Genomic DNA, 14,527 nt, shown 5'->3' on the forward strand with positions numbered 1-14,527 from the left:
TCAAAAATAGGAAACACTTAAATCAGTCTCTGTAGCTGCAAGGACTTGGGATCAGGGCGATTCCTGTCAGGTGAACAGCAAGGCACGTGTCAAGGGAATGAAGGAGCTATGGCTGTTTTTTGTTTTGTTTTTTTCTCCAGTTTTACTCAGTTCATGCCAACTTTCAAGTAGTGGAAAGAGACAGACTGAATTATGGTCATTTTCCTCCTTCGGGTTATATCTTATTTAGACTTTCCAGATTTTCTTTTATCCTGATTTCTTAATTTATGTAATTTTATCCTTATATTATATAATTTCTCAGAGTTTCTACATATCAATATAGAGGGAATAAAGAAGGGTATAAAGAAAAAGTGAAGCACATAGAAAACCATATTCCTTAGCCCAGCACAATGTTCTTTAGCAATGTCACCTTCATCTGGGGAGCTTAAAATTTAGATTCTGCTTATGGCCAAAAGAGGGCGCTCTGGGACCTAATGCTTGTACCTACTGTATAAACACCTTACCAGAAAACATTATTATTCAACATTTTATTCCTGTGTTTCGAGCCCTTCACATGCTTGTCACTGAAAAGTCATCGTTGGAGACCAAGGACAAGAAGCACAGTATTGACCATTCAATTATCTATGTCATTCTTCCCTGTCAAGGGAACAGACCCTATTTTGTGCCCCATAATTTTTTCTCCAAGATGCAAACCTAGGGAAAGATTTGTTCTATATTTGTCCCACAGGTTCCAGGGGTTTCCTCTGAACTCACCAAGAAAGAAAGCAGAGTTCAAATTACACTCAGATTGTCAAATATTTTCTCTGATGGAAATCTAATCTACTGATGCTAAGTGCTTTATTATTTTTGAAATCACTCATTTATTCACTGCTCTATGCATTCCACAAAGATTTGTTAAGTGGCTATGGGTTGGGATTACAAGGATTATTAAAACGGTTCTTGCTTCCAAAACTCACACTGGGGGAGGCAGACATGAAGCGAGAGAACTGAAATGATCTCTGGTGTGCTGAGATGGAGGAACAGCCATGAGACTGGAACAGAGGAGGAGAGGGTTACAGGTCTCTTGAGACTGCGGGAGGTTAACAAAGGAGGTGACACTGGAGTTGAAGCTTTGTAGGAATGTGCTTAGGGAGCAGGAGTTGATGAGCCTTTCAAAGCAATGGAACGGCTTGAAGCACGGTCTGTTACTGTCATATAGGGATTCGCCTAAATTCTCAGGGTAGCCCAAATCATTGCTAACTACCAGTGGTTCAGAAGTAATTTATCTCTCGTAAATATCAATAAATGGGTAGTTAATGAATGCTTATGTTGTACTGATATGGACACTCTTTGGTTCCCAATGTCTATGTTAAAAGTGAACAAACACTTTCTGTGTAGAGCAAATGATAAATAGTTTAGATTTTGCAGGCCCTACGGTCTCTGTTGCAATGACTCTAGCTTGGCCGGGCACAGACGCAGTCACAGGCAGTATGTAAACCCATGTGTAGCTGTGTTGCAATAAACTGTTATCTATGGACACTGACATTTGATTATCTAATTTCCATATTGTATTTCATGTGAGATGCCATTCTTATTTTGATGTCCTTTTCAAACATTTAAAAACACAGAACTTATTCTTAGCTCTGGCTCTACAAGACAGACAGTGCCCAGTGTGGTCACCTGCTGTTAGGAAGGGTTGTCTCTAAGCAGCACATATTTAATGAGGACTTTCCTATTAAACTTCGTTCTCAGCAGGGCAAGTGGAGAATACTAGCAGAAGCCCCTCTGTGTCCTGGGCTGCTGTGTGTGAAGAACACAACAGGGCAACAGGGTCTGATGTCAGCACCTCGCCTGGCACACGAACATTCTGCATGTGCTCTGAGCTTGTCCTCAGAGAGGCGGCGGGAGAAATAGACTGTGCTGGCATCCTGGCGATCAGAAACCAATAGCATTTCAACAGACATGTGGAACCATGATTAACAATGCCTCGAAGTACCTTGGAAATAGTAAAAACCAAACCAGAAAAAAAGCCAAACAAAAAAAACCCAAACTACTAAATCATGGTTTAAAGTTTGATTTAAATCTAAGTGTGCCTTGTATATCCTAATTATACTCATATATGGTTAGTGTTAGTCATGAGAACATGTCCCTCCTCAGGCCTAGTAAGCAATGACTCGCATGTCTCCGACTGCCCTGGGCTAACCTGAGATGGACAAGGCAGTCCTTCCTTCCATCTCCTGAGGCTCTCCAGGCCAGCATTTCACCCCCACCATTCTCGATGAAATGGGAAACAACTGCATTAAAAGTGGGCCTTTTCTCTCGAAGGAAGCAGTGTCGCAGAGCCTGAGTGCTCATGATCTTGTAGTGCGGTGGGTTGGCCTCCTGACCCCTGGGGGCTCCCTCAGCCTGGGAGCAGCACCCGAGCTTGTGCTCGGTGACTTACGTAGATGACCCTGAAGTGTCTGCAGGCCCAGTCATCCTGCTCTTCCTCCGAGAGCATCTCCACGGTGATGTCCCCGTAAGCGATGGGCTCTTCTGTGAAGGGCCAGTAATGGTCACATTTCACCTGAGGTGGAAATAACATTCTCAAACAAACGAGCCGGGGAAGAGATGAAGTCTGCGCTGCCTCGGGGAAAACAAAAGTCCTGTGTCTGAAGAACTGTCTGTGCTTACTGTGCGGTGCAGTCTGGAGCCAGAGCGGGTTCTGGTGAGGGGCAAGCACTCAGCTCGTGGCAGGGGCCGCTGCTGAGTGGGCACAGCCCTGCAGGCACTTACCCTCCTCTTCTCGTTGCACTGAGTGAGCATGACAATAATCTGAGACTTCTGCTGGAGGACCATCTTCCAAAAGTCGTTTCTGGTTTCAGGCAGTGGCCCCTGTGTGGCAATATACTCCTGGGATGAGTTGTATCCCTGAAAGATAAGTGGCAAAGCTTTCACCTAAGGAACCGATGCTGTTCTGCACAAATGAGAGAAAAACCTGAAAATGTACTGGGGATAAAACCTGGCAACGGATCGCCCAGCTCTGCAGTGTGTTCTGTTCCCGTGGGCTAGGCCGCTAGAGCAATGGACTGTACAGGTCTGTGTGATTTACGTGCAATTCTTGGGAAGCCTATAAAATCGCACCCACACCTTTTTTATGATAACAGCTACTATCTTTATAGGTATTTTAAAACGCAGGTGCTCAGGTGCAGCCCTTTGAGTTTGGCTGCCGAAAATATTTAAACAGAAGAAAGATTATCTTTAATATAACGATCTACTGTTTCCACTAGTTCTTTACAAGGAAATATGAACAGAATCACTCTCTGGGCCTTTTCCTTTCCTACTGTTTATTCTGAAATGGAAAAATGGAGACTGTTCTCTAGTAGGAGAATGGCTTTCTTTTGAACTGTTTGCCATATCCCTGTTTCCCTAGTGGTTGTCCTCTGCCTGGACTGGAATTTGGGTGCCTGCTTTACTTTTGTTTTACTTACAGGAATGTAGTTGGCATTGATGTAGTCTGCGCCTTCCTCTTCATTCATGGAGAGTAATCTCACTCGGCTAAAGTCATCTATAAAGAATGAGAAAGGAAATATTTAAGAAATCAGAGTAGAAAGAACAATTGTCTGGAGCCTGTCTTCCCCATATTCACTCAAAATGGTCAGTGACAGAGTAGGCAGATGAAGTTTCTCTTGGCTGGATATGTTAGCCACCCCCCAATTTTAGTTTCTCGTTTAAACAAATATATAAATATCTCTCAATCACTATTTTCTCCCACCAGCCCTCCAGTCCTTGGAAAAACTAGCTCCACGTGTTTGGGGAGATTGTGCAGAATATTTACAGAAACTAAAGTTTCTGGTAGATTGTCTGGAAGGCTATAGCACGTAGCCTGACCATGTGATTTCCATCTCACAGAGGGACATCCGCGAATTCACTACCTTTGGGAAACCTACAAGAGAGAATGGAGTCACGTGGGCTTTTTGTGAATGGACTTCACATGAGAAAAGTAAATTCTGAAATGTGTACAGATGTAAGGTGTTGTAATGATCATGCTGCCTAATATTAACAAGAAACCTGTTGAAAGAAAAAGTTCTCTTTCTAGAGTTTTTTCACCCTCTCTCTTTCCACTTTTCCATTCTTTCTCCACTCCCCCTAGAGTATAGCAGAGAGGAAAGTTAAATCTATATTGAAATATATTTTAATTGTCCTGTTAGTACTTTATATTACTTTTTTTGAATGTTGCTTTTATTAAAAAATACTCAGCAGCAACAGAACTTGCCAGAAGTTAGAAAGAGGAGACATTTTAACACATTGAACTCCCTTCCCATTTGCTTCTTTCCATTGTCAAAGACTAGACTGAAAATATTTTATGAGAGCACAAATTATCTTATCCCTAATTTGGCCAAGACGTTTGATTACCAAAGGGCCAAATAGTCAGTTCTTTCCTGTTCAGATGCAATTCACTTAAAAGTGTAATAATTACATCTTCCTACACATGATAGGATCTAATGACATCAGAGCATGAGTTTGATAAGAGGTGGCCTTGAGGATGCAGACCACAACTGGGTCTGAACAGAGGTTGGTGAAACTGATTAATCTGTAATAATCATCCTTCAACCTTTGAAAGACTTGAGTCGGATCGGCACTCTTGACAATCTTACATGGTAGGATGTTTGTGTAACGGTTTTTACAGCGGTTCAGTGGAAGGTCTGCTGCAAAGTGTGGAATATCCAGTCCAATCAATTTCAACTCCTGCAAGTGACAGAATAGATTTTAGATTTCCGTACATGGTGTGGACTGAATTATTGTTCACATTGGACCATACTTCGCTCCCAACCCATAACAGAATCAGCACACACCCTTTGCCATGTGATGCTGCAGAGATCCTTTTTGGGATGGAGCATACTTCTCCACCCCACTCTTTTTTTTTTAAGAATTCTGAGAACATTTGAACATTTAAAAAATATATATGTCTTTATTGATTTCAGAGGGAGGAAGAGAGAAGGAGAGAGAGTCAGAAACATCAATGACGAGAGAGCCATTGATCAGCTGCCCCCTGCACGTCCCCGACTGGGGATCGAGCCCACAGCCCAGGCATGTGCCCTGACCAGGAATCGAACCTCCATCTCCTGGATCCTCGGTTGATGCTCAACCACTGAGCCATGCCTGGATGGGCCCCTCCCACTCTTGTCTGCTTGCTTGGGTAGAACTAATGTCCAATAAGAAACCTTAAATGTGCTTCTTTGGTTTAGTTTGCTCTTTTGTGTTTCTGCCACCTGCCATGAAAAGAGCATGACCAGGGAAGCTGCTAGTCCCTAACTGAGGAGATACACGAAAGGGCCCTAACCCTACCCATGGCCAGAAGCAGAACTGTCCCTGCTAAGCCACAGACCCGCGGGTGAGGAAAATAAACGTCGTCGTAGGTCACTGAGATTTTGATGTTGTTTCCTATAATATAGCGTTATTGCAGCAATAGCTGACTCTACAATACATAACTACTTGGGGTGGCCTGGTGATCATTCAGAGAAAGTGAGGATTATATGCATAACACGCAAGGTGTGGAAAATTTGGAAAGAGATCCATTTCAGACTTTTGGAGGTCTAGGGTAACTGAAATGTGTGCAATTTGCATAAATAGTTTCTGTTCTCTGAGGAAATGTCAATTTTTCTCTTTCAGTCAATGAGCCTTAGAGAAAGTAGTAAAAGAGAGAGTGAGGAGCAATGTAGGCGTATTCTTCATGTGACAAGATGTAGGATTGACAATCTCTAAATATATGGTAAAGAAACCTCAAAAATAAGGATGAATCGGTAGTGGATAAGTGAAACCATCAGTGAAAAAAAGACCATCCAAATACCTGCCTGTGTGTATCAGCATTCCCATAAATCCTATCATCAGAAGGTGCAATGAGTGAGTGATTTTTCTATAAACTGACAACCATCACACCTCAAAAAGGTTATGCTACTGGAAAAGGAGGTTTCTAACCTGTGTTGTCCTGTGTCTGGTAGGAAACAAGGGTTATAGTCAGACCACCTGCTTTTCCCTGGGGGGCATCATTCAAAGTGTGGTCTGTGTGAATGGTGCCCCCTGCAGGACCTGTACAGGACACGGCCAATGCAGCAGATCTAGTTATGCCCCTCAACAAATTTGAGGAAAATATTAGTAAACAGCATGTATAACCGTCTACAAATGGGATTATCTATATAGTAATGCACTTTTCTATAAGACTATTAGCAGGCAGTAGAGAAGCCATTTGTATATCCTATTTACTCATATAGGATGTTAATATTGCAAACAAGTTTTACTTGTCATGATTCCTCCCAAATATTCCTTCAATGAATCATAAGCTGGAGGAATACTTCTTAGGGGGAAGAGTTTTTGAGAGTCTCTGAAAGACTTTTGAAGGGAGCTGGAGACATTCAACGAGGTTTTGAGAGATTGAACAGCAGTATCTATTTCGCTCCCTTTGTGCCTTGATTCCAGTGCTCTTTACAAAGCATATGCCTCAGAATCTAGTTCTTGAAACTTCTTAGGCTTCCACATAGAAAGCTCCTTGGTAGCTCAGGGTGCATACTTAATGGCATTGTGATGACCATCCACACGATGAACTGATTGATATTGTCCAGACTTCTCTGTTCCTTTGCGTCTGTATCACTATGACTTTTCTAGCTCACAAAGTCTCAAGCTTTTTGGCTTAAACTGAAGCCATTGTAAAGACGAACTCTGCTAATTTTGATCCTCAATTCACAAAATTACAAGTTTTTTCATCTTAAGCAAAACCCTTGCTTATCAAATGCCTTTAAACAGAAGCTTGTCACTGCTACTTTATTACTGGTTTTTCCATTTTAAAGGGTTTTCAAAGACTGGCTATATTGTTCTTGTAAGAAATGAAACTTAGTTTTAGCAACTTCAACTATATCAGTGTTAGGTTAGTTCCTTTTGGCAGCTATAAGCTTATTTAAATGATGCTTCCATTGTGCAAAGTATTTTGGAAATCTACTTCCTTTAACGAGTGCCTTTATAGATAGCTTGTCAAAACATCTGGCTCATTTTGGTGTACCACTTATAAACAGTAGGGCCTTGGAAAACAAGTTCAACTCTCATTAACATCAGTTTAATTATTTGTAAGATAAGGCTATAATTTCTCCATACCTCATTGCTGTATAGTGACTACCAAAAGGAAATATTGAATTCAACAAATATCAGTGCAGTGCTATAGATAATGGTTGTAAAATGTGTTTGTTTCTGCTTTGCCTGGCTCCACAATTCTCTCTCCTTTGCCATTTGTCCTAACAGGCCAACAACTCTTCTCCCAAGTGCCCTGCTTTGAGGACAGACTGATAAACCACAGGAAAGGGCCTCAGATACAAAAGAAATGGTGGAAAACAGATTGCAGCAGAGAGCTGGAGCACATATGGAAGCTGACTAGCTGATAGAACTTTAATTGTGAGCTGCCTCCCTGCTGTAAATGCCCTAAGTTGATAAGAGAGGTTTAATTGGCTGAACACTGTAAGTGTAAATTGCCAGAGCTGAATTGCAGCAGAGCAGGGGCCCGTGTGTATACACAAAATGCTCTGCAATCTTTTGTATTTCAGCTGGTTACTAAGTGGAACATAGAACACAATGTTTCCAGTTCAGTAGCTTTGCAGTTGTTTTCTTTCTAACCATATGGAATCTCCAGAGGCTTAAATCTCCAGAAAGTCAAAGCATGAGGGGATGGCCTGAAACCAACATAAATCATTTTTGAATTTTCTCTTGCCAGTTTTGTTTCTAATATAATTTATCATCCCATGGGTTGTTTTTTCCAGGCCACAGAGTCATCCATATGAATGGTGGTCCCCCAATAGATATTTCTACATCTTAACCCCCAGAACCTGTGAATGTGGCCTTATTTGGAAGAATGGCTTTTGCAGATGTAATTAAGTATCACGAGAAGAGAGCAATTTGTATTATCCAAGTAGGCCCTAAATCTAATGACAAGTGTTCTTATAAAAGCTAAGAGAGGGGAAGGACATATAAAGGTGGAAGCACAGATTTGAGTTAGGCAGCTGCAGACCAAGGAATGCCTGGAGCCACCAGAACTGGAAGATTCTCCTTTATAGCCTTCAAAGCGAGCATGGCCCGGCTAACACTTTGATTTTGGACTTCTGGCCTCTAGAATTGTGAGAGAATAAATTTCTGTTATTCAAAGTCACCAAGATTGTGGTTATTTGTTATGGCAGCCCTAGGGAACTAATACAGTCATGAAGGCCCAATGGAAGTCTATCTTGTGTGGCTATGTTTGAAGCACGCAAGAAGACAAAGCACAAATATATGCACTGTATTCATCTGCCAGGGCCACCATAACAGAATACCATAGGTGAGGTGGCTTAAACAACAGAAATTTATATTTCACAGTTCTAGAGGTTGGGAAATCCAAGAACAAGGTGCTGGCAAGTTAGATTTCATTCTGTAGTTTTTCTTGGATTGCAGATGGCCACCATCTCGCTGAGCACTCACATGACCTCACCTTTTTGTGCTCATGGTCAGGGGTGGGGGGAAGAAAGAGCATGCTCGCCGGTGTTTCTTCTTATAAGGACACTAATCCAATCATGAGGGCCCCATCCTCATGACCTCATCTAACCCTTATCACTTCCTGAATGCTCCATTTCCAAACACCATCACCCTGGGAGGCTGGGGCTTCAACATATGAATTAGAGGGAACACCTTCAGTCCATACAATGTACCATCATCTTATGAGAAGAGCACGAGCTGTATTCTGGCTTTAAAGTTTGTAGCAATGTCAGGACATGATAAGCACTTGATGTGTCTTTTTTTGGGGATAGGTTGGACATTAGAGTCAGAGGAGCTAGCTTACTAGACTACAGAACAAGTTAGTTGTGACGAGTGCTGTTGACAGAAGAGTTTCCATCTATGGCAAGTAGAAGTCCAATGGAATTGGGTAATATCCAGTTACGTTTCAGGTAAACACAAAAGGAGAAGAAAGGATTTAGAACAAGGTATTTTAGTGACATTCTGTATTAGTTTCCTAGTTCTTCTATAACAAAGTAGCATAAACTGGGTGGCCTAAACCAGCAGAAATGTATTGTCTCATAGTTCTTAAGGCTAGAAATCTGCAATCAAGGTGTCAGCAGGGACCCTCTGCAACCTATAGGGGAATCCTTCCTTGCCTCTTCCTGGCCTCTGCTGGTTTGTTGGCAACCTTTGGTATTCCTGCACTTGCAGTTGTCTCTCTCCAATCTCTGCGTTGTCATCACACGGCAGTCTCCCTGTTTGTCTCTGTATCTTCACATGGCTGCTTTTCCTAAGAACACCCACCCTACTTTATTATGACCTCATCTTAACTAAGTACAACTTCGAATGACTCTAATGCCAAATAAGGAAGAACGGGGTGCAACAGTGATGGGGATCTGGGGCAGGTGAGGGAAGATGGCTAAGGTGAAAGTGAACCTCAGGAAGGCCTAGCTAAAGCTACCGAGGTCCTGGGCTCTACGATGGGATTTAGGGGCAACACTCCAATCACTGGACAAAGGACTGGTACAGGCCATTGGAAAAGGGACCAAATTAGGAAATTAATAATGAGAGGAAAGGAAACTCAGGTCTAGGAACAATGTAGGGCCGATGGTGTGAGAACTCTTGGAGAGGGTTCAAGCGACTTCCTTTCAACAAGGACTGCAGGTAGGTCTCTAGTGAACTGGACTCACACACAGGTAAAGACAGTGCAAATGGAAGCTCCTACCAGAAATCAGAGGTCATCCCTTGCGGACTATGTGAAAACTAATGTAGTTTTGTTTTAATCTTTGTAGACACATTTCTGAACAAAGACAGCTACGGCTTCCACTAGCATCCCGATCAAACACAAAGCACAGAAAACAATGGCAGAGTGAATAGTATGTGTTATGCCTCATGGGCTCTCAAATGTTAAGCTCTAAAGTCTGGCTCTTCAAAACCTTCTCCATACAAGACACAAGAAAGGAAGAATTGAATCTAATCCCTGGTTCCCAAACCTCTTTAAGAAAAGATGTATATTTTTGTTAGGAAGATAATCAGTCTTTCTAGTAAATACAAAATCAGATGCAGAGTAAAGAGGAATTTATTCAGTAAATGCAAATTAGCAACCTGTATAGCTTCATGTATGACTGATAGATGTACTGGTTATATATGTAAATCCAGACATTAGTTTCAATTTGCATAATGCTTACACATGATGAAATTTCTGTATATGACTGTGATCTTTCAATGTCAGAATCAAAATGAATACAACTATTAAGCATTAATATAAACAGAACAAATGACTGTTCCTCTACTGTATTTAGCTAGACCAGATGATTAAGCCATCTTAACATCCTCTTGGGTTTTCATTACAGAAGGAAACTTTTTTTTCCCTTAAGCCTCAATTAATTATCAATTTCAGGAAAATTCGAGGGCTGCCAAGTGAAAGATCCAACATGTACCCTGAAATCAGCTGTGGGAGCACAACGTGTCTTTGAAAATAGAGAAGGAGACCCTGACACGGAACCTGAGGATGTGGGGTGGGTAGGACTGGGGCCTGGCAATATCTGGGAAGCTGTTAAATGAAAAAGGAAGTGAGTCAGATGGGTGTGTTACTCCTTGAGCAAATGTTAGTCCAAAACAAACAACTTGAGCTTGTGACTTAAATAAAGCAGGCTTTTGGAGAGTAATTTGTATTTTCTCACCATAGTAAGGATACAATATATCAGGACTTGGCACCAAATAATTTTATTTATATATATAATGACCAATAATGTTCTAAGAATGAGGATATATGAAAAAAATCTTCATAATAAATAAAAACACTAAATACTTCTTCAAATCATGGTGTGATAGATAATTTTATATGTCAACTTGGCTAGGATCTAGTGCCAAGTTGGTTGGTCAGACAACCAGGTCTAGACGTGTATATTTTTAGATGTGATTAACATTTCAATTAGTAGACTCTGAGAAAGCAGATTACCCTCCAAAGTGTGGGTGGGCCTCACGCAGTCAATTGAAGGCCTTAAGAGGAAAGACTGAAGTACCCCAGGAGGAAGGAATTCTGCTTCCAGGCTGCAGACTTGGATAGTCGCCTCTCCCCAGGGTCTTCAGCCTGCTCTACAGATTTCAGACTTGCCAGCTCCAGCATCATGTGAGCCAATTTCTTAAAATGAATCTCTCCATCTCAATTTCTCTCAGTCCTATTATATCATCTACCTACCATCTACCTACCTACCTACCTACCTATTGATTCCATCTCTCTGGAGAATCCTGACTAACTCACAGGAGTTATACAGCTTCAATGCCTGCTTGTCTCACATGTAGTCCAGTGCTGTCAGTGGAATACTGTCTCGGGACAACCCTGTTATGTAGGACTGTCCCACTTATTGAAGAACATTTAACATCCCTGCCTGTCTCCCCACTAAATACTATTAGTCGCTTCCTCCCAAGCCATAATGACAACCAGAACACACTCCCACACATCTGAAAACCCTGCCTAGGAAACTGCCTGGCACTGGCCCCGCTGAGAACCTCGGATTCAGGGCAACCTACCGCTGTCTAAATGAAGAGACTCAGGCGATGAAAACTTAGATTTTCTTTTCAATATGAATGGTGGTGAGGACCTAGGTGTTTGAATTCGCAGTTTAGTACTTTCCTATCTCCTTTATTAATTCTATTAAATAAGCCTAGATGCATTTATGTTAACATCAAATTGTATAAAAACCCTCAACATATTATAAACCTAGCAGTTATCGCATAAAATTTACAAGTCTACATTGCACATTTTTGAAGCATCTACTGCGGGCATTGAATCCCTCACTGTTTGGTTAGCCCAGTGTCCTCACTTTGAAAATGACGTGCTCTCTCCTTTGATTTAGTCACTGCTTCCACTAAGAGCTGTCCTGTCCTGAGTTGATTCTGTCGTGTCCCCCACCCAGCCTGGCTGCGGTTGGTTTGAGTGGACGTCATGGCCCAGGACAGCCAATCAGAATCCTCCCCTTTCATTTTTCAATCTATGAACAAGAAAGAGAGTCAGTAGTTCCCTTTGGAAACCATGGAAACCATCGGATATGACACAGGGGTTTTGGTGGTCGTGTCTGCCCCGGAGACAGAGGCTGGTTTACAGGGAAAGAAAGTTAAGGCTGAGACAGAGAGAAGCAGAAGTGAGAAATAAAAAGAGGAGGTGTCTGCAGGGGTGTGGCCCCTGGTTCCAGCCAAGCTTGTGACAGGGCTGCTTCCCTGCCCTCCTCCCCGGTTAGCTACCCATCCTTTCCCTTGATTACAGGACAAAACGTAGCATCCTTTGAAAAAATTCACTTTTTCTTTGGTCTAAACCAGTTTGAATTGTGTATCTGTCACTGACAACTAAAATAATCTTTTCTTTTTACCAAAAAAATGACTCATTGAATTTTTTTATAGTGATGCAATTCAGAAGCACAGTAATAGTTACACGGAAGTTTGGTGGGAGGTGCTCCTAATCCTCCCAGCAAAGGCAGGATGCAGCTGTGTCACCAAGGTCATCTAATCTTGGAGAAATTAAGAGGCCGTGGCTTCAGTGAGGTTGAAAGTGTACCTACATCATCATTTTCATCACCACTATCGAAACTATCTAGCCACATTGTTTATTTTTTCTAAGCTTTGGCTTATGTTTTTGTATAAAAGTCTCCCCCTTTCAGTGATCCACTTTTCTGAAATGCCATCCTCACCACAGATCTCCAATTCAAATTGAGTTTCTGTTCTTGGAGAGCCAGCATTTGGTGCAGCATCGATAATGTCTTATGCACCTGCGTGCAATGGCCGGCGGCACCAGGCTCTATGTGGACTTTCTCGTGACACAGGTGGTGGTTGGGGGCTTTGTGTCCGATAACATATAAGGTTCTTCTCTTCCTTCACTTCCCTGCTAGAATTTCCACCAGGACCCCTGCTGCTCTTTGCAGACCAAAGCTGTCCTTGGCTGGTGGGCGGAAAGAACAAATGAGGAGAGAGAATGAGAAGAGTAGCTACATGGTCTATAACCTGGTATTTCACAGGAAACAGCACCTTTGGGGCTTTAAAAAAATCTACAGTATTTAGAAAAGTCTCTTTATCTTTCCCTTTCCTCTGGTTTCCCTTGGAAAACCTGAAGGACATGCACCATCCAGACTGTGTTATGTGCTGTGAAACGTGTGGGAAGAAAACGTGAGGCCCAGGGATAGTCCTCGCACTGCTGAGATCCAGACCTGCTCATGTCCATCCACCCTGACACATGAACTCGGACTCAAACAAGTGCGTGTGCTTCAGAAAAAAGGGGTGCTGCCAATTTTTTTCTACACAAACCATGTGTAACTCTCCCTGATTTCTCCAAGAAAAGGAAACAAAACTTCACAAAGAAATATTGAGTAGAATGCCAAGAGTCCTGCAGGTATGAGAGCTCCACCGTGGACTCTTATATGCCCAGAAGGCAAACGGGTCCATGTCCTCCCTCATTGCTGTGGCCCAAGTGGCATGAGAAACACACTGAAAATCTCCTGAAAGTGAAACTCAGTTTCAGATCTCAGTCGTCAGCTTGCTTTCCCCTGCGCTCTCCATCTCCTTGATTTTCAGCGGTGGCTTCTCCCGTAATCACACCTGTTCACCCCAGTGCCTGCACCTCCTTTCCTTCATTTGTGCCCCCCACCCCCTGCCCTGTTAACTGAGAGGTGACAGCCTTTCTCTGACCCAGCAGATCAGCCATCCCTGAGCCCAGTGACCACCCTGCTCACTATGCACGCTCGTCCCAGCCGCCGCCCAGTGAGCATGGGCGGGACCCCAACCCAACCTGCCCGGTCCCGTGTCCCATCTGCCCCAGAAGGCAGGGTCTGCTTTACTCACTCACCTCAAATTGAAGAGAAAATTTATAGTCGGAGTCTTTGGCCATATCCCTGATGTAGGCGTCAAAGTCATCCAGTTGAACAGGGCTTTGTCAAACGCAAAGAAATGCATGTTTTAAAGATCCTACCAGTAGGCATTTAGCACTGTGCTTCTCAAACATGAGCAGTTTTCTTGGAGGGGAGCAGGGTGGTAAGGAGGAGAGGAAGGAAGCGTGGGGGGAGCGGAGGTCAGCAGGACAAAGGTTTAGAGGGGAAGGGGAAGGGGAGGGGGAGGGGGAGGGGGAAGGGGAGGGGGAGAGGGAAGGGGAGAGGGAAGGGGAAGGGGGAAGGGGGGAAGGGGAAGGGGAGGGGGAGGGGGAAGGGGAGGGGAGAGGGAAGGGGAGAGGGAGAGGGAAGGGGAGAGGGAAGGGGAAGGGGGAAGGGGAGGGGGAAGGGGAGGGGGAAGGGGAGGGGGAGGGGGAAGGGGGAGGGGAGAGGGAAGGGGAAGGGGAGGGGGAGAGGGAAGGGGGAAGGGGAGGGGGAAGGGGAGGGGGAAGGGGGAAGGGGAGGGGGAAGGGGAGGGGGCAAGGTGAGGGGAAGGGGAGAAGGTGGGACAGGGGAGCCAAGGGGACCCGGTGGGGGGGGCATTTGGGGTGAAAGAGAAAAGGCAAAGAGATAGTCAATAGAAAGGTGAGGAGGGGGCACGAAGCCCTCAAGACTTGGGTTTTAGAGAAGGTGACAGGATTAGAGGG

At 43.5% G+C, this 14,527-nt stretch overlaps 1 protein-coding gene across 3 annotated transcripts in view; it reads right to left on the reverse strand.

Annotated features, from left to right (window-relative positions):
- Nucleotides 1–14,527, reverse strand: part of PTPRO (protein tyrosine phosphatase receptor type O) — an 83,072-nt gene that overhangs the window by 12,619 nt on the left and 55,926 nt on the right. For all 3 annotated transcript variants that reach the window (XM_081129149.1, XM_081129150.1, XM_081129151.1), the window contains 5 exons: nucleotides 13,802–13,883; nucleotides 4,617–4,707; nucleotides 3,450–3,526; nucleotides 2,755–2,889; nucleotides 2,423–2,545 (listed from right to left, as the gene is read on the reverse strand). In XM_081129149.1, coding sequence (XP_080985275.1) covers nucleotides 2,423–2,545; nucleotides 2,755–2,889; nucleotides 3,450–3,526; nucleotides 4,617–4,707; nucleotides 13,802–13,883 — 508 coding nt within the window. The remainder of the gene's footprint in view (nucleotides 1–2,422; nucleotides 2,546–2,754; nucleotides 2,890–3,449; nucleotides 3,527–4,616; nucleotides 4,708–13,801; nucleotides 13,884–14,527) is intronic.

This window comes from Miniopterus schreibersii, assembly GCF_964146895.1.
Source record: "Miniopterus schreibersii genome assembly, chromosome: 2".
NCBI classification, from domain to species: Eukaryota; Metazoa; Chordata; class Mammalia; order Chiroptera; family Miniopteridae; genus Miniopterus; species Miniopterus schreibersii.